Source organism: Sarcophilus harrisii, chromosome 6 (assembly GCF_902635505.1).
Source record: "Sarcophilus harrisii chromosome 6, mSarHar1.11, whole genome shotgun sequence".
Taxonomy (NCBI): domain Eukaryota; kingdom Metazoa; phylum Chordata; class Mammalia; order Dasyuromorphia; family Dasyuridae; genus Sarcophilus; species Sarcophilus harrisii.
In genome coordinates this window covers 241,291,949-241,319,481 of record NC_045431.1, presented here as the reverse complement: position 1 = coordinate 241,319,481, position 27,533 = coordinate 241,291,949, and the positions used below count along the sequence as shown (strand labels likewise).

General features: G+C 55.1%; 1 protein-coding gene and 1 long non-coding RNA gene across 3 annotated transcripts; one reads left to right on the top strand and one right to left on the bottom strand.

Moving 5' to 3' along the window:
* Window positions 1-10,240: 10,240 nt before the first annotated feature.
* On the bottom strand, window positions 10,241-15,838 carry GAL3ST3 (galactose-3-O-sulfotransferase 3). The gene is made up of 2 exons (XM_031943426.1): window positions 15,691-15,838; window positions 10,241-12,557 (listed from the first exon to the last, which is right to left on the bottom strand). The coding sequence occupies exons 1-2, from the start codon at window positions 15,816-15,818 to the stop codon at window positions 11,393-11,395; spliced, it is 1,293 nt and encodes a 430-aa protein (XP_031799286.1). The 5' UTR covers window positions 15,819-15,838; the 3' UTR covers window positions 10,241-11,392.
* Window positions 15,839-15,849: 11 nt separating this feature from the next.
* On the top strand, window positions 15,850-23,668 carry LOC116420037. Of its 2 annotated transcripts, XR_004230363.1 has the most exons (3): window positions 15,850-15,922; window positions 16,061-16,155; window positions 16,493-23,668. It is a non-coding gene; the product is annotated as an uncharacterized LOC116420037 (long non-coding RNA). The 2 variants fall into 2 exon arrangements; XR_004230362.1 differs by lacking the exon at window positions 15,850-15,922 and having other exon boundaries at window positions 15,937-16,155.
* The last annotated feature ends 3,865 nt before the right edge of the window (window positions 23,669-27,533 follow it).

Genomic DNA, 27,533 nt, shown 5'->3' with positions numbered 1-27,533 from the left:
ACCCTGCTTGAACTGTGAAGGAAAACATGAATATTATCACTGTGCTCTGCATTTGGGGGCTCAGCTCTGCCAGAACCAATTTTATTGAATTTATTAGTATTTATGATGATATCCAATCATTGTTCTTGAAGATGGTAGAGTCCCCCACGCTCTCTGACATTCTCTGCCCCGAGATGATTTCAGGTACATGAGGAAAAGCTGACAAGATGTAAAATTCTAGTTGCAGACGAACATTCCAAACGTTGCTCTTTTGTTGTTCAGTTGTGTCTGACCCCATTTGGGGTTTTCTTGGAGTCTTTTGCCATTTACTTCTCCAACTCATTTTACAGATGAGGAAACTGAGGCAGACAGGGTGAAGTGACTTGTTCAGGGTCACACAGCTAGAAAGTGTCAGGCCAGATTGGAAAATTCAAGAAGATGAGTCATTCTTACTCCAGACCTAATGTCCTACACACTACACCACCTAACTACCCTAAACGTGACACCCAATGGCCAATAATCACCTTATTTTTGCTCAGTGTTTTCTTTTCATCATAAGCTTGGGCAATCAATCACCAATCGAAATTTGGATTTTTGTAACCCTCCTTAGCCAGAACCATAACAAGGCACTGGAGTCCCAGCCACCAGCCTGCAGCTCTTTGCGAAGATAGGTCCCCGTGTTTCCCAAAGCATCACATGTTCCCTGGAGAGTAGAGTAATTGAGAGACACTTGTTGGACGCCACGTTAGAGGGAGACCTGCAGCCTCCACTTCCGAGAGGACCCACAAGGAGCGTCATTGTAAGGACTAGAGGGAGACCCACTTAGTGGGATCAGGAGGGATCGACTGATTGGTTCCTGCAGAGGTTTTTTGGGACTATTAAATCATTATTGCACACTTAGATTAATAAAGCACATGCATTGGGGCAGCTGGGTGGTGCAGTGTGTAGAGCACCAGCCCTGAAGTTTGGAGGACCTGAGTTCAAATCTGGCCTCAGACACTTAACACTTCCTAGTTGTGTGACCCCGGGCAAGTCACTTAACCTCAACTGCCTCAGTAAATAATAATAATAATAATAATAATAAAGCATATGCATTGACAAGCTACCAGACTTAATAAAGAGAGAGAGAATGGCAAATCAGTTTTACTAGTTCACCAGATGTTAGAGGCATGGAACAGCCTCCATCATGCCCTCAGATATGACTTTATACCCCAAGGTGACTCCAGGTAACATTTAAAGGAACCTTGAACAAGAAAAAAGATTACATAGATAAAATACTATCCCCTCCTGGACTACTTCCCTTAAGGAGACAGAGGGATTGTGGGTATAAACAAGGGGACCGAGGGACCTCCTTTCTTGGGTGGCTGCATTAATTCTTTCTCAGTGATGGAGAAAAGAGACATGGAGAGGGCTGGGAGGCCACTTTTGATCAGAATGAAGAAAGCAGGAAGGATAAAAAATTAAAAATAAAAGAAGGAGGTAGAGAGAAGGCAGATGGAAGGGGACTTTAAATGGCCTTAATAAGTGGGGTTTGCATTTTATCCAAAGATCACAGATCTTGCAGATTTTCGACTAAGGAGGAGAGAAGAGGGTTAGGGGGATAATCAAGGTTGGGGAAGTAGAGTCACATGGCTAGCATCCGAGGCTGGATGCCTCTGAGGAAGAACTCCGTTTTTCCTGCCTCCAGATGCAGGGCTCTGTTTGCTGTGGCCCCACCTAACTGCTCTCCCGAAACATGGCAACGCTTAGTGAATTCTTACTGACTGAGTCAGCGCTCTCCATGTGGGCCCGCTGCCCACACGAGAGTCCAGGTGCTCGTAGCAGCCTCCACTACAGAAATGGGGGCAGGGGGAGTGCAAGGCTTATCCCTTTCTACAAGTCTGTAAAATGAGTGAATAGGATTAAATGCTTTTTCCTCAGCTCCCGAGCCACCAATGGCCCACGGTTTCCTTTTGTCTCCAGGATGAAAAGTGAACCACTTATTAATGGCATCTCATGCCCGCTTTGATCTGGCTCCCAGCTGCCTTCTTGGTCATGTTTCATACTGTTGCAACTAAGCAGCCCTCCCAGCTCTCTGCTGTCCCTCCGTGAGGGGCCCGGGTTGTTCCCTGGGCCTGTACTGCCCCCTTGTCTTCATCTCTTAGAATCCTCTGTTTCTTTCACAGCCCAGGGGCCATATCCTATCAAGGACCTTTCAGGATCTCTCTGTGCCCACCCCCATCCCCTGCAACAAATCTCTCCCTCCTGCAATCACTATATTCATCTATTTATGTACATGTTGCATTTCTCTCCCCCCTAATTAAACTTATCCCCTCCCTGGCATCCTTTCTGACCTCGCCCCCCTCGGTCCTTGGGGGGAGTATGGCGACCATCACTTGGTGAATCCTCTCTCCTAAAACAATGACTTACAAACCACCCCTGGCTGCTTCTATTTAATAATAATAATACCAAAAGTTTATCTGGTGCTTCCCATGTGCCAGGGACTGCACCAGCTGCTTTATAATTGTTTCATTTGATCCCCACGACAACCCCGGGTATAGGTGCCATTGATAGTCAGCCAGTACACAAGGAGGCCCGAGCACAGGCCTTTACTAAGATGTTGTAAGGCTGATGATCGCCGGGCCGTGCTTTGCCACAGACATGGGCAGTGTCGATAGGAAAAGCGCCGTAGTGTTTTCTGGTACCCAGAGAGCAGAACTTGGGGAACACAGGTAACCCAAACACCACAGGGTCCCATTGTCTTTCTCTCCTTGAAGTTTGATCATCTGCGTGGGGCGGCCCCGCTGGCTGTGCTCTTGGGTACGATTTCTCACTAAGGTTCAAGTCCTGGCCAGGGCCGATGCTCTCTCCACTCACAAAGCTCCTCTGTCTTCAGGCTTTGACTAATGGCGACTGCTCCCTGCTGGGGGTACAGCAAGTAGCTACTGGATTAGACACTATGGGGGTGGGGAGAGAAAAAAAATCCATTCCCTTCAAACAGCAGAGGAATAATCTTTCTTGAGAACCGGGTTCTTCATGTATAACACATATCGGATTACTTGCCATCTAGGGGAGGGGATGGGGGGAGGAAGGGGAAATTTGGAACACAAGGTTTCATAAGGGTCAATATTGAAAAACTATCCACGCGTGTGTTTTGAAAATAAAAAGCTTTCTTAATAAAAAAAAAATGGAAAAAATATTTATTGAGCAACCACAAAGCACTTGATACTTCCCTGCTCTAGATTAGCTTCTATTCTTTGGTTTAGCAGTAAATTCACACTCCATCCTTTGTACACATAGAAGGTACTACTGACCCACTGCTGATACAGTTCTACCAGTCACTATCATTACCAATATGTGCTGCTCCACCTGCACTCTTCCATTTGAACTAAATAAAATTTATTTCAGTTAAATCATAAACGAATAATAAAATGAAAATTCTTTACTAAAAGGATACTTCCCCCCAATACTTAACAGTATTTTACTTTTTATAATTACATGTAAAGATCGTTTTCAACATTCACTTTTCTAAAATTTTGAGTTCTCATTTTTTTTCTCTCTCCCTCCCTCCCTTTCTCTCCTTCTCCTTCCCCAAGATGGCCAGCGATGTGATATAAATTATACAAATCAATAATATTGAACATATTTAAATTATGTTTTAAAGAGAGAGCAGTGGATTCTTGTGGCTCTCTTCTCTGCTGCCACAGGTCACACCATAGACAGAGATGAGCTAGAAATTCTCCTACTGGGCAAAGCTATCTCCAGCCTCAACTAGCCCTTGGAGACTGGGTTTGGTTTGGTTTTGCTCTGGTTATTTTTGTAAAATATTGCTCGGAGCTCGCCTATCCATGGTCAGAAACGAGCTAGCCCCGAATTCCATAAGTTTATGCTGGCGAATGTCTTCGTCCCTCAAAAAGGGCCGACAAAGTGCCAACGCTTCTTTGCCCTGCGTTTGCCTTCGTTCCCATGTGGCCTGTCCCTCTTCTTCTGTGAATTCATCAGCTGAACCAAGAAAAAAACATTTCATCATGGATGTTCTATGGACACCACCAGCACCTCTTCCTTGGAGATTTTAAAGCACAAATCTACTTGTTGGGAATGTCATAGAGGGAAAGAGCTCTTTCTACTTCAATTATTCGACTCTGATTTGACGCCAAGTCTCTGGACTCGATGGGGGTTTTTTGTATGGCATCATCCCCAGGCCAGCCCCAGGCCCTGCCAGGGCTTCTGCCCTCTCCCCCTGATGTACGCCTTCCATTTTTGTCCCAAGGTTTTAGCTTCAGAGCTGAGGGAGTAGATCCCCTGAGAAGTGGACTTCTGTACCATATGTTATGGGATAACCTCCAAAGATGTGGATCTCGGAGCATCCTGCAGTCCGGGGTTGGCAGGGCAGAGCTGGTGGGGTGAACCTTCGAGTCTACATCTCCTGGCCCTGAAACGTCCATCGGCTCAGAGGCCCATCTCCGATGTCCTGGACAACGTCCAGTGTCAATCCTGCTGATGTGGGAGGCCCGGCCCAAAAATCTTCCCCATGGGATCCAAAGCTGCTGGTCTGTCACTTTTTCCAGATGGAACTCTGGGTCTCAGAAAGACTCGCTCTACTGGGACTCCCTAGGGCAATTTTGACTCTCTTATGGCCTGTCCCCTCTCTGAGTCAGGACCTCACCAGGATCACGGTCACTTCTGCCCCTTGGCTCATTTCCCATCTCTACCCACTGCATACCTTCCTCCTCTCCCTTCCCATGTCAATCCAAACACCGACCACCGGGTCACTTTCCCTTCTCTGTAGAGAGAGTTGGACTCAAAGATTGCAAGGCCATATCCAGCTCCTACATCCTATGAGACATGTAGAATCAATTGACTGGCCTAAATGGTCTCCAGGGCTGCTCCTGGCTCCCGTCAGCTGTGATTGAGTGGGAAATCTCATTGATTTCTCCCTTCTTTGCTCATCTTATCGTTTGGCACATGCTTGAACCCAGCCATTCACTTACTCACTCAGTCATTAAGTCGTTCTAGTAATTCATCCGTTCATGAACAATTAATTGAGAGCCCATTACAGTGTGTAACGGGGTCTGGGCAATGGAGCTGCATCCCAAGAGAATATGAATCATGCTCTGATTGCTTGCTCTTGGCCAACGTGGGAGTGCCTTGGAGCCTGCTCTGGGAAAGCCACGATTTACCCACAAGGGAAGGGCCCTGGTCCTAGGGGGCCTCTGAAACTGGCTGGGAGCCATTAACCACATGATGAAAAGAGGGGCTGGGGATTGGCTCCTGGGCTGGAAGTAGGCCCCTGGTCCTTTGTTTTCCATCCTGATCTCTGGAAAGGTCGTCACCCCTACACATGGTGGCAAGAGATGGCCCTCTGCCCTTTGGCCTTTCCCCCACTGTAGGTGGGAGAAGACTGGAGAGGGTTACCACTTTGTGAACGGAGGGAGAACAGAATAGCAAATGCCCCAAGTTGGGGCTGGTGTCCATGCTGAGATTCGTTGGGATGCAAACGGGAGGAACCAGGTCTGAAGTAATCCGTGGGACCCAGAAAAGATGGAAGGCAGCCCAGAAGAGGAACAGCAATTCAGCTCTCATCTAGGCCAGGGAAAACGCTTTCAGGGGAAGCCTCTTCTCTCCAGGAATTGAGCTGGTGCTGGGACAGTGGGGTCCACCCATTGGGGGAAACGCTTTGTAATTTCTGTTCTTGCTACATCTTGGCAGTAACAATCCTTTACAAATGCTAACTGGAATTAATTGCTTAAATGAAACTAGGGCGCTAATTATTGGTAGTTAAGGGTTAGCAATCAGAGCCAGGGTTTAGCCAGCTTCCCTCTGGGACAGTGAATTCTCAGTCTGTCTCCTTCCATCTGCAAGGCGTTGTGTTTGACAGGCAGATCTCATGATCTCAGGCAATCCCTTTCTCTTTCTGAATCTCGGTTTCCTCATCTGTAAAATGGAATGATGACACTTGCCTCAGTTCTCTGTACAGGGCGTCTTAAACTTTTTCCACTCTCCCCCCCTTTTCACCCAAGAAATTTTTACGAGACCCCATATATGTAAAAGAGCTACACAAATGAAAGGTTAATGATGACAAATCATAACTGTGCCATCCCACGTTCAGTCACTCCTATATAGAGTCTCAAGCCACAGTTTAAGCCTTATAAGGCTATTGTGAAAGCCAAATCAGGCATCATATGCAGAACCTTGACGTGACCTTGGAAGGTCATAGGGGAAGAGGGCTGGCCTAGTGTCAAGAAGATCTGAATTCAAATCCAGCCTCAGATACTTACTAGCTGTGTGACCCTGGACAAGTCAACTAATTTCCGTTTATTTCCCTTTCCTTGACTGTAAAATGGGGGGAAAGAAATATATTTTAAATAAATAAGTAAAATTTAAATATATAAATTTGTTTAAAAAATAGCAGCTACCTCCCAGGGTTGTTAGGAGGATCACATGAGGTAGGTACATGGGAGCCAAAGACATGCTAGGGGCTGTAGTGGTGCCTTTCTGTGCTCTATGTTCTGGGCTATAGAAAGGAAGGATCAAATGAGATGTAAGTAAAGGGCCATGTGTGATGGTGAGCTCCTCAGACAAAGTAATTGGGCCCAGACTTGAGAGCTTCTTCTAACTGGGTTTGATATAGGTCTTTCCTCCTGAGAGCTTTTAGACTGACAGCATTAGGCACAGAAGGCACACAGAGGTTGGGCTGAAGCCCACAAAGCCTGGAGAACGGCCATATTTAAGTCCTGGGACGATCAGTAAAACATCCCCACGGAGGCCCCCACCTGTCCCGGTGCCTGTGAGCCCGTCCCAGATTTACAGGACCGCCTGGGCTGCAGCCCTGTGCACCAAGCTCCTCATGGGGAAAGGACTGGGGCTCATTGTAATGCCTGAGAAACCGAGGCAAGACAGATTGGTTTTAATATTTTAATGTCCCCAAATCACTAGACCCCGAGCATTTGGGGCAGAGCCCTTTTATCGTTTTTTTTTTTTTAGCTCCATGGGGTTTATGGCCAAGTAAGGCAAGTGGGGGGCCGGAACACTGGGTGGAGCCATAATCCCAGGGAAGGACCATAACTTAGTCCTGAAAGGATGGGGGTCAAGACAAGAAGGGCGAGGGCCGGAGACGGCGGCGGGAGGGCAGTGCTCAAAGGAGGGGGATTTATCCTGGCAAACACCGCAATAAGGAGTTTTATGACTCAATGGCATTTCAGGGCCTCCAGGTCAATGGCAAGGAACAAAGGAGCGGGGCTAGAACAACCTTATTCGGGGCCTAGTAATTCAGGGAAACTGAGGCATAACGTGGGGAGGAAGGTGACTCAGTAAGCCTAGCCCGGCCCCTCCGGGAGACTGATCAAACGGCCCCCACCTTCGGAGCTTTCCCACAGGCACCCAGCCCTCCCCCTGCTCCATTGTGGCAGCTGCTCCCAGATTCCCGTGGCTCTGCTGCCCCCTGCTGTCCTCAGTCTGCGGGCTTGTTCCAGGTCCAAGACAGCGGGGCCGGGCTGGAGACCACACACTCTTGCGTCAGTCCGGCCTCTGGGGGGGGGGGGGGGGGTCCCTCCTGGCAGCCCCAACCTTCACCCTTGGGCAAGGGAGAGCCGTGCGTGCCAGTCTGGCGCCACCTAGAGGTGCCCTGTGCTGCCTTCCTCCTCAGTGGCCGCTCCTTCTGGGAAGTCTGCACAGGCAGAGAAAAATATCACTTGCATTTCCCTTTCTGGCTCTAGTGTGTGCTCACACGTGCACGCGCGCGCACATACACACCCCATCCAGGCCTCAGGCTATACAAGCCACTTTGTCACGAGGACAATAATGATGATGGGGACGATGCCAGGCATTAATATGGCGCCTTCACCTTTGCAAACACTTCGTACATCATCATATTTGATCCTAACAACTTTGTTTTTTTTTTTTGTTTTTTGGGGTTTTTTTTTGCTGAAGCAGTTGGGGTTAAGTGATTTGCCCAGGGTCACACATCCTCCAAGCCACATGCAGGGAGGGACAAAACCGGCAACTGCCGGACCCTTTGGCAGTGACAGCGAGCTCCCCGTAGGCCCTATAGCTCACCTGAACATTGAGCGATCGGACATCAGACTGAGAAACAAACAGCGTGACCCTTGGGCCAGAGCTTGGGCGTCTTGGGGTCCGGGCTTGGCTATGATGCTCACGAGCTGTGGGATTCTGGGTAAGACGCCCCATTTTACTAGTGCTCAGTTTCTTCACTGGTGAATGGGGATGATTATATTTGTCCCCTTTCCCCTAATTTTTCTGCCTTAGCTCAGAAACATGGAGCCTCGTGTGGTAAATGTCACAGGGGGTCACAGGCTCTTAGGGTTCCTCGGGAAGAGCGTGTTTGAGCCACAATAGGGCACCATGGGAATGGGAGCTGAGTGCGGAGGGCTTCGGATCATAGTGGGAAGGATGCAGGAGGTGTAAACCGCCCCAGTGCACTGGTGGCCTTGGATTGGGAGTGGGAAGCCACTGGTTGAATCCCTGGCTTGGCATTTGCTATCTGTGTCACTTGTGGCTAGTTAGTTCCAGCCTCAGTTTCCCCCTCTGTAGAGCACAAGAATGAGTCTGGCACTCCTCTACCTAGAGACCTTAATCGCCCCTCATGGCTTCTGGAAAGACATGCAGATATCCTCCTCTTTGGGACGGTGACAGCTCTTTGCCACACCCAGAATGCTCTCCTACCTCAACTCAGCCCTTAGAATCCCTCACTTGTCTGAAGGTTCAGCTCAGGGCAGCGCCCGGCTAGAAACTGCTTGGGAATTGTTCGGTTCCACCTTCTGCAGGTGTTCTTTCTCTACTCCTCCATCACAGATGCCCCCCTCTGTTGGCGCCTCATGTATGCATCCCAGTAAATGCAATCCCCATTGGGGAAAGGACCCAAGTGCCTGGCACTGGAGAATCCCAGATGCTCGTTGCATTGGATAGGAAAGCACCTTGAACTTGGAGGAAAGCTCAGGTAAATCCTGCAACACCCCAGGACCGCCTATGAGAAGTGGGGAGAATATCTCTCCTTGTGTCACTTGCAGTTCTTAGGGGGATCACAGAAGCCAGCTGTTCCACAAACCTAAAAGGCACACATAAGTTCTCATCATTACATTAAAGGGGAGGCACAAGGTGACTTCTAAGGTCTCCTCTGGCAGCTGACATCCCATGAATCCGAGGAACTCTTCCTATAGTGCAGACCTGCCCACAGAAAGATCTGAGTTCAAATTTGACCTCATACATCCCGATTGTGTGACCCTGGGTAAGTCACTTAACATGTCTGACTCGGTTTCCTCAATTGTAAAATTATAAAAAAAAATTTGTAAATTATGTAATTGTAAAAACAGTCTTCACATCTGGATGACAGAGGATAAAGTTGCCTGGCTCCTCCTGCAAGGCAAGAACAGGGCTTCCCAAATGGAGTGCCAGTGGGTGGCACAACAGTAGGCGCTTAATAAATGCTTGTTTCCTTCCTTCCATCTCACCCACGTGTACTTAAGGTCTACAGGGAATGGAATAAAGCTGACTCGGGCAACCTGTAGTGAACAGAGATTGTTTATCTGCTGAAGAGAAGGCTGCACACGCCAGACCTTTGCGCCTGAACTGTCTGGGCAGGCCCAGCGCTCGGTGCACTCTGGCGCCACCTAGAGGTGATGTGTAGGACACACAGCTAAGAACTATAGCTCAAACTCGGCCCCTTTGATTTCAGAAACAAAGCATCACTATGACGATAGCGGTCCCGGGCTGGGAGGGAAGAACACTAAGGACTCCGCCCTCAAGGAGCTGAGAACCTGAGTGATGCGCTGGGACTTCTAGATATCTGCAGAATAAATGCAAAAAAGCGATTGGGTGACAGCCTTCCCCCCCCATGAAGACAAGCCAACCAAAGGAGCGCTGATGAGTCCCAGGGGAAATGGGCTTCCTCTTGCGGGAGGTTTTCAAGCAAAGGCTGGAGGAGGCGGGATGGCGCAGGGCACTCTCACGTACAGGTTGCAGTTGGTCCTCTGCCATCCCTCCCCCTCTGGGGTTCTAGCTGGAGGTCAGGTGTGGTGGGGGTTGTACCCCCCACTTGGGAAGACTGTTCCGCTTCCTCCAGCTTCCGCTAGCTGCGTGACCCTGGCAAGGACCCAGCTCCTCATCTGTTCCGATCCGGGTTCCTTCCAGTTCTGAGGCTAGGATTCGGTGATCCTTCCACCCCCCTCCTGCTACGGCTCCCGCCCCTGCTCCAAGGCTAACTCCTCCCCAGCAGCTGGAGCCTTGGTTCTCAGGTTATTAATGCCCTGGGAGAGGAGACTCGGACCTTAGAAAATCCATTTTATTAACCAAAAAACCCAATCCATATTAAGTCCCTGGGTGTGGTAGCAGCTGTTGCTCTGAAGGAAAGATGGAGCCAGGAAGACAATCTGTGCTGGGCTCCGGGAAGAGCTGAAGGGTGGGATGAAGGGGGAGAATGAGTAAATGAGGGCCTTGGGACGTGTGTGCGCTGATAAATGACAAGAGATTCACAGCTGGCGTGGATGAGGGCTGAGGAAGTGATGTCACCTCCTCCGATTGGTGGGGGCCTTCACATCTGGATGGAAAAGGAGGCCCAGCTCCTTCTGAGCAGGGCTTTAAGCTGCAATGCTTGGAGAGAGGGGTCATCTCCTTTAGACGAGAGGGAACGTGGGACTACCCGGCTGCATTATGGGAGCTTCCTATGTCTGAATGAGTTCAGGCGTCCTCGATTAGATGGAAGAGAAGTTTCAGAGCTGGAGTGTGCGGTGCGTGGGGGTGGGCGCTTGGGCACCAGAAGGCAGGGAGGGGGTGCACTCTCTCGCTAGCGGCAGCAGTGTTAGAGCTGGGGGAGGGGTAAGCACCTTCACCTCCAGAGCTAGAAAAATCACTACTTCCAGACCGTATGGGGGCGGGGCTCAACGCCTCAGGGCACCCACTGGCCAGCCTAGGAGTGGGGCTTCCGGAAAGACAGGAGCTACCCCCTGCTGACTAGGTTAGAGATGGCGCCACACCTGTGGGGTAGGGTGAGCTCCCCCCCCCCCCGGCTGCATACTCCTGGGTGGGGGCAGGTTGTATGCGCGGGGTCCCCCTTTCTCGGCCGGACCGAGGATGACCCTTTCCAGACAAGGGCCGCCTTCTCCTGGCCAGTCGTTCTCCGGGCCGGAGTTCCGGTACGCGGAGGTTTTTTGGCCAGCCTGGCTGCAGAGGCTGCACACCTGCAGCGCTCACCCTGTCCTGGCCATGCTGGGGCGGCGCTGCACATTTGCGGGGGGAGTCGCGCCCTCTCGGCTAGATGGGGGCGGGGCTACCTCAGGTGGGTTGGCTGGGGGTCACTTTGGGGTCACCGGCCCCCTCGGCTGCCCCTCCCCGGAGAGGTCACTTTGGGGGCGGGGCGGCCCCTTCTCCCGGGGCCGCATGGTCCGCTCGGGGACCGGGCGTCTCCTCCGGGGGCCGGGGCTCAGCCCCTCCGGGCCAGCCGCGGCAGGGCTCGGATGGGCCGCGGCGGCGGCGGCGGCGGCGGCTGCTCTCGGTCCCAGACCCCGGCGCGGCGCTTCTGCTTGCGCAGCAGGTAGCTCGAGTACTGCACCTCGGGCATGGCCAGCTTGAGGCACTCGTCGCCGCCGGGCCCGGGCGGGCGGCTGGGCAGGTCGTAGCCCACGATGCCCACGTTGCCCAGCGGCTGCCAGGGCTGCAGCTGCTTGTTGCGGATCTCGGCCGCGGGGCGCAGGCGCGGGCGCGGCCCGAAGCAGCGGCGCAGCAGCCGCTCCCGCGCCTCGCGCAGCTCCCGCGCCTCCCGCTGCACGCACTCGCGGCCCGCGCGCGCCACGCGCCGCCAGAAGGAGGCGTTGAAGTGCTCGTAGAGGCCGGCGTCGAGGCCGTTCCAGCGGCGCGCGGCGCGCGCCAGGCCCTCGGGCAACGGGGCGAGGCGCGAGGCGGCGCTGCGCACGTTGAGCTTGACGTAGAGTACGTCCTCCAGGTCCCAGGCCAGCAGGCGGCGCAGCAGCACGAGCGACTCGTCGAAGTACTCGGCGATCATGACTAGCGAGAAGGCGGCCTCGAGGTCGCGGATGAGGCCCGCCAGGTAGTCGGGCTCGTCGCGCGCGCTGCGCTCGTTGTCGCCGCCCAGGTCGTAGGCCAGCGTGTTGTGCGCGTACATGGCGTAGCGCTCGTCCGGCCGGTAGTAGGCGCGCGGCGCGCGCAGGAAGGCCTCGAGCGAGCCGTTGGGCACGCGCACGAAGGCCGGGCAGTAACGGTTGTAGTAGCTAAAGAGCGACTCGAACATGGCGGCCGGCTCGCGCAGGATGGTGACGTAGACCGTGTCGTTGGGCAGCAGGCGGCGCAGCTCGGCGCGGTTGAAGCGCAGGTGGCTGGCGAGCATGCGCGGCGGCCGCGTGGCCGGGTGCACGAAGCGCGCCGAGAAGTCGCGGGGGTAGCAGAACTGGTGCTCGCAGCTGGGCCGCGGCAGCGCCAGCGTCACGTTGTGGCGCTCCGCGAAGCGGAACAGGATGTTCTGCACTGTCGTGCCCGCCGTCTTGTGCGTCTTGACGAAGGCCACGGCGGTGTGCTTGGGCCGCGTGCGGCCGGCCGGGCACGGGGGCCCCGGGAACAGCAGCCGGGGGGACCTGCGGGAGGGGAGGCGGGATGCGAGGGGAAGCTGAGGCCCGGGGGAGGGGAGCCTCGTGACCGGGGGTGGGGCAGAGCCTGAGGGGAAATGAGGCGAGGGAGAGCTCCTGACCCGGGGGAAGAAAGGGCCGAGGGCCAGGGGAGGCCCACCTCGTGGGGCGTGTTGGGTTCGAGTGAGATCTGAGGGGGAGATAGGCCGACCCGGCCCCCGGGAAGCCTGTGACAGTTGGGGGCAGGGACTCTGAGGGCGCCATAAGATTGGGGGGGAGGGGTCAGCCAAGGACCACCTGACTAGGGAAACCTCTGCCTTGGGCCACGCCGTTAGAGGCCTGCAGCAGCGGCTACCGTTCCCTGCTGAACAATAATGGCCCTTGGGGACCATCCAATTCTCCTTAAATTTAGGGAAATCGAGGTCCATCGGCTGAAGGGTCCAGCCTGAGGTCCCAAGTACCAAATCACCCTTAAACACCTCCTCCTCCCTGACCTAGGGGCCAAACTGGGCTCCCAGCCTGCTTCACTCAGAGGCCTTTCCCGGCCACTTCAGGCCTGGACTCTGGCCAAAGGGCAGGGACCTGTCTTTGTACCATGTCCAGCACCCAGTGCCATTGTCCCCACTCTGTGGCCCCATTAGGGGTTTTCTTGGCAAAAAAGACTTCTCCAGCTCATTTTACAGAGGAGGAAACTGAGGCAAGCAGGATTAAGTGACAGGCCGGAAGCATCCTCTTGCTGACTGCCGGCAGGCAGCCTGGCGAGCTAGGCACTAGGGCGCCACCTAGTGGCCCAGGTGCGTAGCAGGTACTCTGTGCTCTCTGCAGTTCAGGAAACCGGTCCCGGAAGGGAAGGTGGTCCTAGTGCTGATCATTTCTAACATTTCCCTGGCGCTAACTGTGTGCCGGGTTTTGTGCCAGCCCTTTGCAGGTGTCTCGCTTGTCACCGTTTTACAGGTGAGGAGACGGAAACAGGTTAAAGGACCTGACTAGAATCACACAAGTTGGAGGCCGGCCTGCATTGCTCTGGGCGCAGCGCTCTATCCGCTGCTCCACCCAGCTGCCCTGGGTCCAGGCTGAAAGGGACCACCCCATCTACTGACCCTAGCTCTCCGGGCAGAAGGGCTTTCAAGGCCATCGGGGGAAACGAGGCCCCAGGTTGCCATGGTGATGACACACCAGGATTGAGTTTGAGCTTCCTGGGATTCTGGAGCTCAAGAGGCCATCAGTGACATCCATTTTACAGATGAGCAAGCAAGAAAGGAAGGGATTTGTGGGCAGCGGGGTCAGCTCGTGGGACCTCACGAGTCCAAACCCCACCATGTTGCAATGGAACAACTGGGGCAGAGAGGAAGGGAAGGGTGGGGGTGGCGAAGGAGGGGCAGGTCCATGATCACACGGGCAAGAGCTGCCTCCCGAGGGACATCCCAGGTACGACTGCCCCGCTTGTGGCCATCCTGTCAGTCCCCGCATGCACTTAGTGGCCACCCAGCCTCTGCTGGAAGACCTCCAGTGAAGGTGAGCCCCTTCCTTCCCTAGGCAACCCATTCTACCAATTTCCCATGATTCCACTGTCACTAGGAATTCTAGATGGACTCCTGTTTCACATGGGAAAGCAATGGGGGCATTCACGGGGGCCTCCTTGGGGTCATCCAAGTTTCATGCATTAGAGCCAGCTCTGAGTGTCATCTGAGGGCCCGGGGTGGGGGTGGGGGGAGGGGGAAAGGTTCTCTTGCTGCCCTAGCCCTTGTGCAACGCCAGACATGCAGGGCCCAGCCTCTCCCTTTGCTGCTCGGGTTCCTGCGCTGATCCAGTCTGACTTTCCTCCCCTTGTACACCAGCCCCCCTGTGTTGCAGGCTGATTTCCCTGTCTCCTGGGGGAGGCTCAGACTCCTTCCTCCACTGTCCTCAGCTTACACCCCCCCCCCCCCCCCATTTCTCTCATTTCTCATCCAGCTCTTTGTCCTTCAAGACAGGTATTTTTCCAGTTCTCCATCCTTGACCTTTTTGGAAACCCTCTTCCCTGCTCCAGAAAATACGAGATGTGTTGGAACATGGGCAGCTGGCAAGGAGGAGGCTCTTACCTGACTTGGAACGCCCTCAAATGTAGTGTTGGTCTCTAGGATCCACTTCATGGAACTTCCAGGGCTCCTGGCTAAGGGAAGGCTGGGGACCTGTGGGCCATGGGGCCTCAACTTCCCGCTTCCTGCCTGGCTCATCTTCCCCTCTGCCTCCTAGATTCAGGTCCAGCCAGTGGCTCGTGAGTGCCCTGAGGGCCTAGGACTTGGCCTTAACATGTTAAGTCATCCCCATTCCAGCCGGTTGGCCTCCGGCCTACGGGAACGGGCTCCAGACTCAGCTTCCCCTTTCTGGGCTCACTCTCACTGTTAGAGGACCTGAAGGTTAGAGACTGGAGTCCTCCCAGAAGCCAGCTAACTCATGGTGCAAAAAGGGAGACCGCGCCATGAGCAGAGAGCCAACAGGAGCCATCCGGCCCTCTGCTTTCAGCCCCTCTGGGAGGGCACGCAGCCCTTTCTGCCTCTGGGCAACTCTTAAGGGAAAATGTTCAGCCTGAATTTGACTGTTTGCAGCTTCTACTCCATTGCTCCGGGGGGTTTCCTCCCAGGAGCCCAGAACAACAAATCTGATCCTCCCACAAGCCAAGGCGTCATATTTGAACAAGGCCCTCCCAGTGTTCACCAGCACTCTAGATGAGGAAACTGTGACCCTGAATGAGAAAATGACTCGAATTCTAAATAAGCTCTTATTGGGCATCTAAATGACTTCTGGAGAGCTTAGGAAGAATAATGAAGGAAAGTCATTTTTCACAATTGGATCTGGGACTCATTTCTCTGTAAAATGGGAATGCTCCTGCCCTACTCACCTTAGGAGGATCCAATGGAATAATGTGAAACTGAAGCACTGGGACTTATTTATTGGGGGGGGGGGAAGAATTTAGGGGTCATCTTGACTGGGCTTCTCAAGGGACTGAGGAGGGAAGGGAAGGCTTCCCCAGGCAGCTGTGGAGGTTGCTCGGCCTGGCATGTTCCTGCTATAGAACCGGGCCCTGAGAGAGGAAGGCCTGAGCCCCGGCCCCCACGCTGGGAAGTCCTCGCGTAACCCTCTTGCCCCCCGGCCTCCTTACCAGCTGAGCTGGGATCCCTGGTGGAGGAGCAGGCTCAGCGTTCCCCCCAGCAGCAGCAGCACCACCACCTTCTTCCTGGTCATCACCATCTTGGCCACTTGCTGCAGCCGGGCCAGAACCGGTGGCATCTCTGGGCAGGGGACAATGTGGCAAAGGAGGGGCCCGGGCCCCACCCCCACCCCCTGAGATCGGCTCCCTTAGGGCCAGAGCCCAGGGGGGCGCCTGGGGTGGGGTGAGTGGGGCCAGTGTTCTCCTGGTGCACCTGTAATGGAGGGAGAAGGTTGGCAGGGAAGCCCACCTGCTCTTTGTAAATCCAGGAAGGTGGGAGTAGGGAGCCGCCTTAGGGACCTCCTCCCACCCTCTCTTACAGCTCCAGCAGGACCAGGACTGAGACCCGGGGGCCCACTGAACGGAAATGTGCCTTGACTGGGGAAGAAGCTGCTGGGATGGACATCGAGGCCTCAGGTAGATGGCATCGGGGACATCCTGGGGACCATGGGCTGGGGATGCTGGCCCTGGGGGCTGTGGGCTGGCAAAGAGACCGGCGGGTTTGTCTAGGACCCAGAAGGGTCGGGGCACAGAGTCAAGCTTGGGTGCTCACCCGCCCAGCTCCCGTGCTGCTCCCTGACCCGTCCCCAAACCTGTCCCTTCCCTTCAAACCCTGCTCTTCCTCCCCTTCCCCCCACTTTGGGCTGAAAGCAGAGCCTTCTGCTCCTGGGGGGAGGGGTGGGATCGGATTTCTGGCACTAGGGGGATCAGTTACTGAGAAGCTTTTTCTTCTGTGTCTGATAACCCGTCTCAGGTGGAATTACAGTGTCTCAGTGCTGGGGGCGGGACGGGGGCAGCCGATTTGGAAAGATCTTCCTGAAGGTCCGGTGCTGGGCACCCTTTGGAAGCTCCCCTGAGCGCCCCACCCCCCTGACCCTGGACTGAGCCCTCCTCTATCCAGCTTCTCCGACACTTGCCCTTACGGGCAAGGGACGGGCATCCCGGGAGTTGTGCTACCTGGAGGGAGGGATCTCCTGGGCCCCATTACCCAGCACAGGGCCAGGCACATGGAACACGAGGTGAAATCTAGGTCTGTGACCTCCATGGCCCCGTCCCCCCTCCCAATCCCTTTTTCTGTTGGGCCCAGTGCTGCAAGAGCCTTCCCCAGCCCTCGCCAGCTGCTCACGGAGGCCGGAAGCGGCCATGAAAAGGGCACAGGTTGATGTCTGGGGACCTGAATTCGAGGCCCAGCTCTGCCGTTCCCTAGCTGGGTGGCTGGGTTCGTGTTTCTTTGTCTGTATAAAGATGAGGAAGGACTGATCAGGGCTGAAATGCCTCCCACCTCTAAATCCCATTTTACTGGGGATAAAGCCCCTCCTTTTCTCTGGGGCCCTGTCACATGACACCTCCAGGAAACCTCCCTGTGGCTCCTCCCCTCCCCCCAACTCACAGGGGCATCGATTCAGAATTCTGTCTTCCCATCACCCCCTGCTTCCCTCCCTTGTACTGGGACTTGTGTCTCTGGGGCAGAGCTGTCTGAAGGAAGCAGGGGCTGGAGCCCATCCCGCTGTCAGTAACCCCAAGGCCTGACACTGTGTGGTTCTCAGAAGGAAGCCCTGGATTGCTCAGTTGCTGTGACCAAGCAGCACCCACTTCCCTCGCCCACTCAGTTCTGGCCCACTCCCAGAGCTCAGTGCTGCTTTGGGGGCCCAGCCCCATCTCCATGGAACTAGGTTAGGAGGGGAGGGAGGAGCCCCTTCCCGCTTCCATCCCTCCACCCCAGGCTGTCTCATCTGTTGCTGAAGCTCCCTTGGTGACAGCTGAAAGGTGGAGGGGGCTGCTCTCCCTCCATTCCATCTGCAGCTCCCATGCTTGGAGCCCTGCCTTCCAGGTGCTCGTGACCATCCTGCCTGGCTCGGGTTTTCCTGTCTCTGGGTGTGCTGTGCCCCCTCAGGGGTGCCAGGCCTTGAGGAGAGTCCTGGAGGAGGCTGGGGGGCATGGAGGCTTCCTAGCAGGGTGCAAGGCCCTTCCCCCTTGCAGCCTTCAGTGTCTTCATCCATAAAATGGGTGTGATAATGCTGGGTTTATAAGCCTTAACATAGTATGCAAATATGGTGGTGGAAGCTGGTCTTGTTCTCAAAGGGGAGGAGGGCAGGGGCAGAGTGGGGAGAGCTCCCACAACTTGGCCCTGGCATTGGCTCAAGAGCAGGCGGGCTCCCGGCCAGGGCAGATGGAAAGTCAGCTTTGTTCAGGGGAGCTCCCCGGCCTGAGCAGGGGGAAGGGACCCTCCACCTGGGGGATCATCGGGTTCTGGGCCCTGGTCAGTCCCTCGGAGGCCACGAGCATCTGGCCCCTAAATGCCACCTCTTCCCGAGTAAGCTGTTAGGGGGAGGTGGGCCTCATGGGCTGTGGCCATCATGGAGACAACTTGGCATGAGGATGGCTGGCCCCGAGAGCAGAAAAGGACCTTCCCTTTCCCTAGCCATGGGCCTTCTCCCTCACCCTGCCTTCTCAGAGTATTAATCCGGGATTAAAGGTAAACTCGTTCCAATTGGGAAAGAGATGTCCTGGTTCTGCACCTTTCCACCAGATTCCTGGCTCCAGCCCCCCCTCCCCCCATTCCCTCTGACCTGCAGACAGATTTAATCCCCCTGGAGCCTGGGGGAGAGGACAGGCAGTGTTGAAACAGAAGAAAGCACCTTGAACTTCCTCCCCTGGGAGGCCTGGCTGGCTCCAGGAACAAGCCAGGAGTCCCTGCCTGTCTTCAGGATACAGACCTCTGACCTCTCTTCCCACCTGCCTTTCCAGGCCCACCAGACTGCCTTTGCTTAGGGGCTGCAAGACTTCACTCCCTTGGGATTTCCCTTCCCTGGCCCAGGAGCCTAGATCCTTATTCCTTGGGATATACCCTTGCCGTTGTTGGGGAACAGAGGAGGTGGCTGATGGGGAAGCTCAGAACCCAGGGGTTCCCACTGTAGGGATGAGATGGAAGTCGGGGATCTTAGATTGATGCTGTTCCTGCCTTGGTCCTGCCCGGCTGGTTTTCCCAAGGTTCCCTCTTCCAGCGCCCTCTTCCTCCTCGCCAGCAGTCTCCCTAGCAAGCACTGGGACGACTAGTGCTGGGCTGGCCTAGGGAGCTTGGAAGTGCAGGAGAGTCTGGCCATAGTAAGACCACGTCAACATTCCCTCCTTCCCTGGACCTGGGCAGAGCGCAGAACAGGTGGGGGGAGGGAATGGGGAGTTTGAGGAGAATTGAGGACTGATTTAGGATCATGGGATATAAGAGACTGTAGAGCCCCATGTTATCCATCTAAGGGGAGAAACTGAGGCTCTCTATGCAGGAGCTAGGCCCAGAGACAAGCCTTGGCCTTCTGACTCCATCTGGTCCTCTGTCCCGTTTCCTGACGGCTCTTTGGAGTCCCCATGGCTGAGGGACAGAAATGGAGGGTGGGACGGGGGTCAGGACTCCTGCTGCACCAGATCCGGGGCCCCTCAGAAAGGGCCAGCTCATTTTGCAGTAACCCAGCCTGGGTTCCGGGCTCCCGGATTAATTAGAGTGCGGGGACTAATTTTAGTAATGATGTTTCACCTCAGCTCAGTGCTCGATTTCACAAATTGCTTTTCTGTCTCCAGAGAACAGACACCAAAATGGAACGGGGACCGGAGCTTGGCGAAAGTCATTGTTTGACACATGCGCCGCCTCCCCCTCCCCTCTCCCTGCTGAGCACTGCCCCCTCCTCCCGGCCCCCCCGGGAATCTAAAAATGAGGAGATGCTGATGAGATCAGACAGTCGGAGCGCAGACCCAGAAAGACCTTAGAACAGAGAACCCAGAATGTCAGCCCTGGGAGGGCCCTGACAACCCAGAACACAGATCGGGGAGGAGCTAAGAGACCATCAGCTTCACCTCGTGAGGTGAAAAGGAGAAACTGAGGTCCGGGGAGCTGGTCTGGTGTCTGAAGGAGGAGGAGGAGGAACTGACCTGAAAGGGAGCTATAAACAAACCGGTCAGGGGCACCTGAAGGTGTGAATTTCAGAGTGGAGAGGGGCAGTGCTAGCTCAAGGGCTGCTGGGAGACAGGGTCAAGTGGACCTTACAAATGGAGGAGCCAGAGGAGCACATCTCCAGCGTCTGCTCTGTCAGTTCCCCCTTCCCAGGGTCTTCCTCGACCCCTCTCCCCAGCCCCCACCCCATGTCCTCCCAAATCTTGCCTCCATATTTTCCTCTCCGTTCCCATTCTCTGTGTTCCATTCCCACCTCTCTAGATTTCCTTGAGCTTGCTCCGTTCAGGCCCCGGGCCAATTTTCCCCCATTTGTCCTTCCCTTCCCCCGTTCCCGGTCCTTTCCCCGTGAGCCCAGCGCCCCCCCGCCCCCCACGTCAGGGAGAGCCCTTCATTTCTTCCCCATCTCTGGGACGTCTCCTCTCTCAGCCTTCTGCCCTCCCCGGCCGCCCCCAGCAGAGCTGCTGCTGCAGTCGGTACTCACGACGCTGGGGCTCCCACCGCTCACGCTTCTGGCCGCTTCCTCGCCGCTCCCCGCTTCCCGGGGGCTCTGGGGTCGCTAGTCCCGCGCCTCCATCGGGCCCCCGGGCCGGTTGCTCCGGACTTGGGAAAGGTCCGTGGCCGGGGAGGCGGGGAGAGTGGGGATCCCAGAGCGCGGCCGGGGCTGCTTCGCCGGCGGAGGCGGATCCCCCCGGGCCTCCCCACACCTCGGCTCTGGCTGCCCCGGGCTCGGAGTTCCGGCTCCGCTGGCTCGGCTCCGCCGGATCAGGTGGCGAGGCTTCTGCTCTCCCGCCCCTCTCCCCATCACACTCAGCAGGCGGGGCCGAGAAGAGGGAGGGAGGGAGGAGAAGGGGAGTGGGGACCCAGAAGAGGGAAGGGAGGAGGGAGAGAGGAGAGGACACTGGAGAAGGGGAGGCAGGAGGATGAAAGGAGGAGGGGGAGGGGGGCAGGCAAACGCTGTCAAGGCGATGTCCTAGAATTTCAGAGCTGAACTAGCCCAGAGAATGGCAGCGCTGGCAAGGACCTCGGAGCAGCCTCGAACGAGCCCGACCTCAGCCCATCGGGAGCGGAGCTGGAGCGGACCGCGCAGAACTTCCGAGCCAGAGCCCCAAAGCCCCAGGACTCAGAACCCGGGCTGGCCAGGGAGCTTTACGAGACCCAGACTGAGCGGGACCTTCGGCGCACTCGGTTTTCCCGAGTGACTGGAACCCAGAACCTAGAATGGCGTAGCTGAGGGTCCTCCCAGCCTCCACCGGAAAATGTCAGAGCTTGGCTCGCAGGATAGTGACTGCCTAACAGGGGCCCCCCTGGGCTGGACTCCTGAGGAGGCACCAATGCCCTGTGCCCACGGAGCCTCATGATGAGGAAGGGGAGCTTCTGCAACCCCTAGAAACTCGGGTGGGTCCCGACATGCCCACAAATGGCCTTGTGCAAGACAGGAGGAGGTGGTGTGGAGGACAGCCCGGCAGCCTGCTGGGAGAAGCGCCAGCGGCAGCAAAGGGTGCATGGAAAGAGCCATTTAAAAGCGGGGCCTTGAGATCTTGATGGGAACATGGGGTGAAGGGAGCTCTGCTGGGGGTCCGTGAGGAAAGGCCCAGAGTCGGCCGGGGCACTGGTCCACAAGCCCCTCTTGTGTCAGCCTGGGGCCTTCTCTGTGGCTGCCTCCCCAGCCTCAAAGGCCTTCCCTCCTCTGCTTCCCCAACCCCTGAATGTGTGTTTTCCCTTAGTTCTTTGCCACGGGTCCCGTAGGTGAGTTGTACATTTGCTTATCGTTTCCCCCACCAGATCGAGCTCCTCGAAGGGGGAGGGGGAGACTGGGTTTGACCTTTTGGGCTTGGCACATGTTCCGCCATGCTCGACGCTTCCCGACCCTCTGGAGTTTTCTTGGCAAAGGTCCTGGCTGGTCATTTTCTTCTGCAGCTCACTGTGCTTCTGAGGAAGAAGATTGAGCTCCTTGTCCGGGGAGTTCAGATTTGAACTGGAGAAAACTCATCTTCTGCTGATACTCAGTGCTTACTGCCCAATGCGCCCCCTGGTACCCGCCTGCTGCATAGCAGGCACCAAACGATGGACCGGCCGGAAGTCATGGCAAATGAAGCTGGAGAGGCCAAGTGCAACCCCACCAGCCAAGCCCCAGAGGGGCAGGCCAGGCAGCCGGCATGGAGGAGACGGGCTGGAGGCAGCGGGCATGGAGACGCGCAGGAAGGGGCCTGCTCTGGGAAGAAGGGACTAAACGGAGCCAGGCTGGAGCCTGGGAGTCCTGGCTAAAGGGGAAAGTGACAAAATGAACTGGGTTCTATTGGGAGAAGGGGGTGGCCGTCGGACCCTGAGAGGGGCAAGTCCGAGAGGAACCCCAGAGCTGCTGTGGTTCAGCCTTTGTCTCACTGTCGATGGAGACAAGCACCAGAGTCTCAGTGTAGGCTCTCAAACTGGGAGGGGCCTAGAACAGGGAACGTCAGAGCTGGAAGGGGCTAACGATACAGGGAATACAACGAGTTGGCTTTAGAAGTGATCTAGCTTAGCACTTGGTTAGAGAAAAGGACTTTGGCCTGTCCAGGGGAAGGGTCTTAGTAAGGTCACATCATCCAACCCACCTGAGGTTCCCTCCCCATTTCCCCTCCCCTCACTATAGGCTCACTTGCAGCTTCTACTAGGCAGGTTCACACTCCCACTGGGATGGCCTGGTAGCCTTACCCAGAAAGGTCCAGGGCCGCCTGCCTGCCTTCCTTCCACTCTTCTACAAGTCTTTACCTAATGGCATCAGGGAGCCCTTTCACTCCTTCCTATTGCCTGTCTCATCCCTCAGAGTCCTGTCCCAGCTAACCTCTCACCTCGGGCCCTTTCGGCCAAGAGCCTCAATTTACCCTTTCGGGAGAGAGACCGTTTCTCAGGAACTTTATGCCCCCAAAGCCTCTTAACATTCCCAATTTCCTTTTTCCTTTTTCTAGTCTCTGATAAAGAGGTAAACCTTTTGAGAATGTGTATCAGCCTCCCTCATAGTGGGGGACGCCTCGTGTCTCTGTCCTGGACTCCCTTATCAAGGGGTTGTGGCACGGATCCAGGAAGTTCCTAAGAGGGGTGGGTATAAAAAGCCCAGAAATGTTAATGACCCCAACTGTCTGGAGTGGGATGTCTACAGTGGCGATGGTTCACTTTTGAGTCCTGCACAACTCTTCATGGCCCCATTTGGGGTTTTCTTGAGAAAGACCCTGTAGGGGTTTGCCATTTTCAGCTCATTTTACAGGTGAACTGAGGCAAAGAGTGAGGTGACTTGCCCAGGGTCACCTAGCTAGGAAGTATCTAAGGCCGAGATTTGAATAGGAAATTGTCCTCCTGGACAGGGCCTCCACTGTGACGTCACTTAGCTGCTCGGTCTGTGTTAGTAGCTAATATTTCTAGGCCAATTTAGGTTTGCAAAGCGTTTTCCATTAACTTCTCTGATCTTTATAATTCTCTAAATTAGGTGTTAGGAACTCCATTTTACAAATGAGGAAACCGAGGCACACGGTTTAAGTGACTTGGCGAGGGTCACACAACTCATGTTCAGTCATCCCCCAAATGGGTGGGCTGTGGTCCATGATTGTGATGGGATACTGTTGCGCTATAAGACGGACTTACATGAACTGATGCTGAGTGAAGTGAGCAGAACAAGGAGAACCGTGTACATAGTAAAGCAACCTTAGTTGCTCAATTCTGAAACACTTAGTTACTCGGGTCAATCAGTGATCTAAGACGGTTCCAAAGGCCCGTGATGAAAATGCTTTGTCCCCCAGAGAAAAAATAGACTTGAGTGAAAATTGAAGTCGAATTTTCTCTTATTTTTGTGTGTTTTTTTGTGCAGCAAGACGAATATGAAAACGTTTTGAATGACGACTTCTCGAGGGGTGGGGGGGACAGGAAAGAGAATTTGGAACCCAACATTTTAAATGATTGTTAAAATGTTTTAATGTAATTGGGAAACGGCTGAAATAAAAAGAGTTTGGAAGATAAGCACGTGTGGATTACTTGATACCCAGTCGGGAGTAATGACTAGAGTTTTCAAGGTTCTTGAAATGGAGCCCAGGGAAGTGAGAAGGAGGAAAAGGGCTATAGTTGGTGGGAATAGGAGGAAGCACAGAGCAAGCTTTCCTGTTTTGGGGCAGGCAGTTACCCAGCAGGAGAGCGGGCCCTGGTTGAGGTTCTCTGGGGTATGTTTCTGGTGTGGGCTTGGACATGGTGAGAAGGGTTGGGATGGGCGGCCCCACCATTGCCATTTTTGCCCTCAACATCCTATGTTTGAACAGAGCATTTTTGTCACACTCTGGTTCCGATTATGCCCATTTTACAGAGGAGGTGACTGAGGCTGCTAGAGGCTCATGGTTGGGGCAGTTAGGGGGTACAATGGATTAGAACCCCAGCCCTGGATCTGAGCTCAAAATCCTACCCCATAGGCCCTTGACACTTAGGAGTGGTGACTTTGGACAAGTAACTTGATCTCATTACCTTGGGGAAAAAAAAAAAGGCAAGGAGACTCATGGTCACACAGCTAGGAAACAGCTCTGGCCAATTCAGGCATCCTCAGCTCACTTTGTCCTGCTCAGAACGGTGTCAGGTGCTCTGCGCCCATTCTAGATGTCACAGAAAACTCCGACTCCGTCGGTTCGTTCCCAGCAATCCTTGTCTCCAATCCCAGGCTTCTCCTCTTCCTCTTTCTCCAATGGAGCTTGAGCATGGCTTCCAGAAGTGAGGCCTTGCTCGATCCCAGTCCTGGATCCTCGCCTTGGCTCTTTAGAGCTAAGATGCTCGAGTCCCGGGCTTAGGGGCTGGGAGGCCTCGGTTGTGGTCTTTGGGATCAGTCTCACCCTCCCCTAGAGCTGTTGACCCAAAGTTGGGGACAGCTGCCCTTCATTGCCCTCGAAGGGCTGGCACCATCCCCATCTTTTTCAGTCTTTCTGTCCTGCCTAGTCCGGGCAGAGAGCCTGGAATGAGAGGCCGGGCACAGAGTTTAATCTCCCGAGGGCCTGAGATGGGAGGGATCTGGGCCATGCCCGCAGAGGCGCCAAGTCAATGGTGTCATTTCATGAGGACTCTGGGATCACGGAGGAGTTAGCGGGGAAGAGAATGGTGTGGAGTTCTTGGGTTCCCTTCATATCTCAGGCTCTGGCAGCTCTTTCCCTCCCCCGATCCTTACTCTATTTCCAGGCCTCAGTTTCTCCGGCCCGAGGCTGGATATTTTGCTCCTACTATCTGGACTGCCAGGGAGGCTTAGATTACCGGGAGCGGGGACAGATCTTCAAGAAAGGAACCGGTTAGGCCTGAGCTCACCTTGATAACAAGGGAGAGCCGCAGGCGGCGACTCCCTGCCTGTCTCCCTCAGGTCTGGCTTCTCCCCTTTCTGCCTCCCCCTCCCAGCTTTTGAAATTTCAGCCCTGAGAATGGCCCCCCCTTCCCCCGCCCAGGAGAAAGCCCTAGCTGGGGGATGAGAGCATGGGATTTAGCGTTGGACGTCTCAGCGGTCAGCTGGTCCTGCACACTCAGCGCCCTTCCCGTTGCCCTGGCATTCAAGGCCTGGCCGGGAGGGAAGCAGCTGGAGGCGACCGCGCCTCATGAGCAGTCTTTGGAGGGGGTTGGAGGTAGGCATGTGCTGGGTCATAAAGAGAAACGCCACTGGGACCGAGGGGACCCCCTCAGCGCACTCACACTGAGTCCCGCGTAGTAGCGAGAGCCTCGGGGCTGGGTTCTGGCCCCTGCTACGTCTGCACGTTCTGCGGGGAGAACCGTGGCCGGTAACCTCACTTCTCTGACCTCAGTTTCCCCATCTGTAAAAGTGAGGGGCTTGGGCTAGACTGTGCCTGAGGTCTCTTCCAGGTCTCACTGATCTCACCTAGATACGGCAGCGGCTGCTACGTGCAGGCCCAGGGCAGAGCCAGGCAGGGCCCGGGAGGAGAAGAGAAGGGGCATTGTTTGGAGGCCATCTCGGGCGAGGCCTGGGTGGGGCTAGGAGGGCATGCGCTGGAGCTGGCTCTGTGGGGGGTCGGGCCAGAACAGAGCCAGTCTCAAGTCTGCTCCTCACTTCCCTCCCTGGAGGGTCTGGCTTCGGCCCTATCTCCTTTCAGCTCTTGAATGTGTCTGGCCCAGGAAGAGCGGGCGGGCTCAGACAGCTCCCCACAGACCATCACTGAATCAGCACTTGCCGCCTCCCTGCCTCCCTTGGCATCTCTCCAGGGACCTCCCACCGAGAGGGGTTGGGAAGCTGGACCCGTGGCTGCCCGTGCAGACACCGCTGCCCATGTGGGCTGGGGGAAGCCGCTGCTCCTTCCTGGCCTCAGTTTCCTTATCTGTTTGCTAAGAAGTGACATTTCTGGGGCATTCTGAGGTTGGAAAAGCAGGTCATCTATGGGCGCTCATTTAGTCACGAGAGCGCCCAAGCAGAAGTGGTGGGCCCCAAAGTCCTACCTGAGCATGGGAAGGCAGCTCCCTCCCTTCTCCCTCCTCCCTCCCTCCTGTTTTCCTCTTCCTTTATCTGTCTTTCCTTCCTCCTCCCTCCCTTCCCTCTTTCCTTCCTTCTCTCCCTCCTTTCCTTTTCCCTTCCTTCCTTCCCCCTTCTTCCTTCCTTTTTTTCCTTCCTTCCTTCCTTCCTTCTTCCCACCCCCCTCCTTTCCTTCCATAACTGGGAATAATCTCCACCTGCCCAATTCAACTAACGGAGATGCTCTTGAAAGGAGCCTGAAACTGGAGCCCGTGAGAGGGCAGCCTCTCCTTCTCATGCCTTCTTTTACCCATAACCACCCTCCAACCCTGCCTTGAAGCAAAGGCCTGGGGATGGTGGTTTCTGTCGAGTGGTTTGTCCTCCTCAGCCTCTGTGGCCAAAGGTAACTCAGGGGTGTTCAACATGGTGACAGAGTCAGGTTTGCAGGTGAGTGGGGGGCACGGAAGCCCTGCAGTGAACTTGAACTTGGGACGGGGCTTTGCACCCAAATAGCCTCCCCTCCCCAGGGAGATGAGTGAACATTATACCTTTTGAAATAAATATTTCTTGCCCCAAGCATATCTGTGAGTGACTAATAGAGCAGGGGTGCAGATGACACTCCCTGCAACTAGTAACGATCAGTCGGCATTTATCAAGCACCTACTTTGCGCTGCGTCCTGAGCTAAGTACTGGATTGATTGATTTTTTTAAATTTTTGGTTTTGTTTTTTTCTGCTGAGGCAGTTGGGGCTAAGTGACTTGCTCAGGGTCACACAGCCAGGAATGTCTGAGGCCGGATTTGAGCTCGGGCCCTCCTGGCTTCAGGGCTGGGGCTCTCCCCACTGCGCCACCAGCTGCGGAATGATTAACTCCTCTAATGGTCTAGACGCACCTTACTAGCGTCAGACCGCAGGTGCACCTAGTGGGGGCAGCCATGGCGCTCAGCACTTTCTGTGATCTCTCTCCAGCCTCACAGCTGCCCTGCCAGGCAGCGGCCCTTATTGCTCACATACGGAATAGGAGATTGAGGCAAACCCAGGTGCAGTGACTCGCTCAGTGAGTGTCTAACCCTGACACTGAACCTTCGCGTCTTCATCTATCAACGGAGGGGATTACACGTGAGGAGGTGAAAGGATCCCAGCAAAATACTGTCCCTGGCTGCACCCCAGTATCTAAGTGGTTCCCCCGGAGGACCGCTACCTCCTTCTGGGGGCTACCTTCTTCTATGGGGGAGGGGCTATCTCCTTCCATGGGGCGGGGCTATCTCCTTCCATGGGGCGGGGCTATCTCCTTCCATGGGGGGCTATTTCCTTCCATGGGGCGGGGCTACCTCCTTCTGTGGGGCAGGGCTATCTCCTTCAATGGGGCGGGGCTACTTCCTTCCATGGGGCGGGGCTATCTCCTTCTG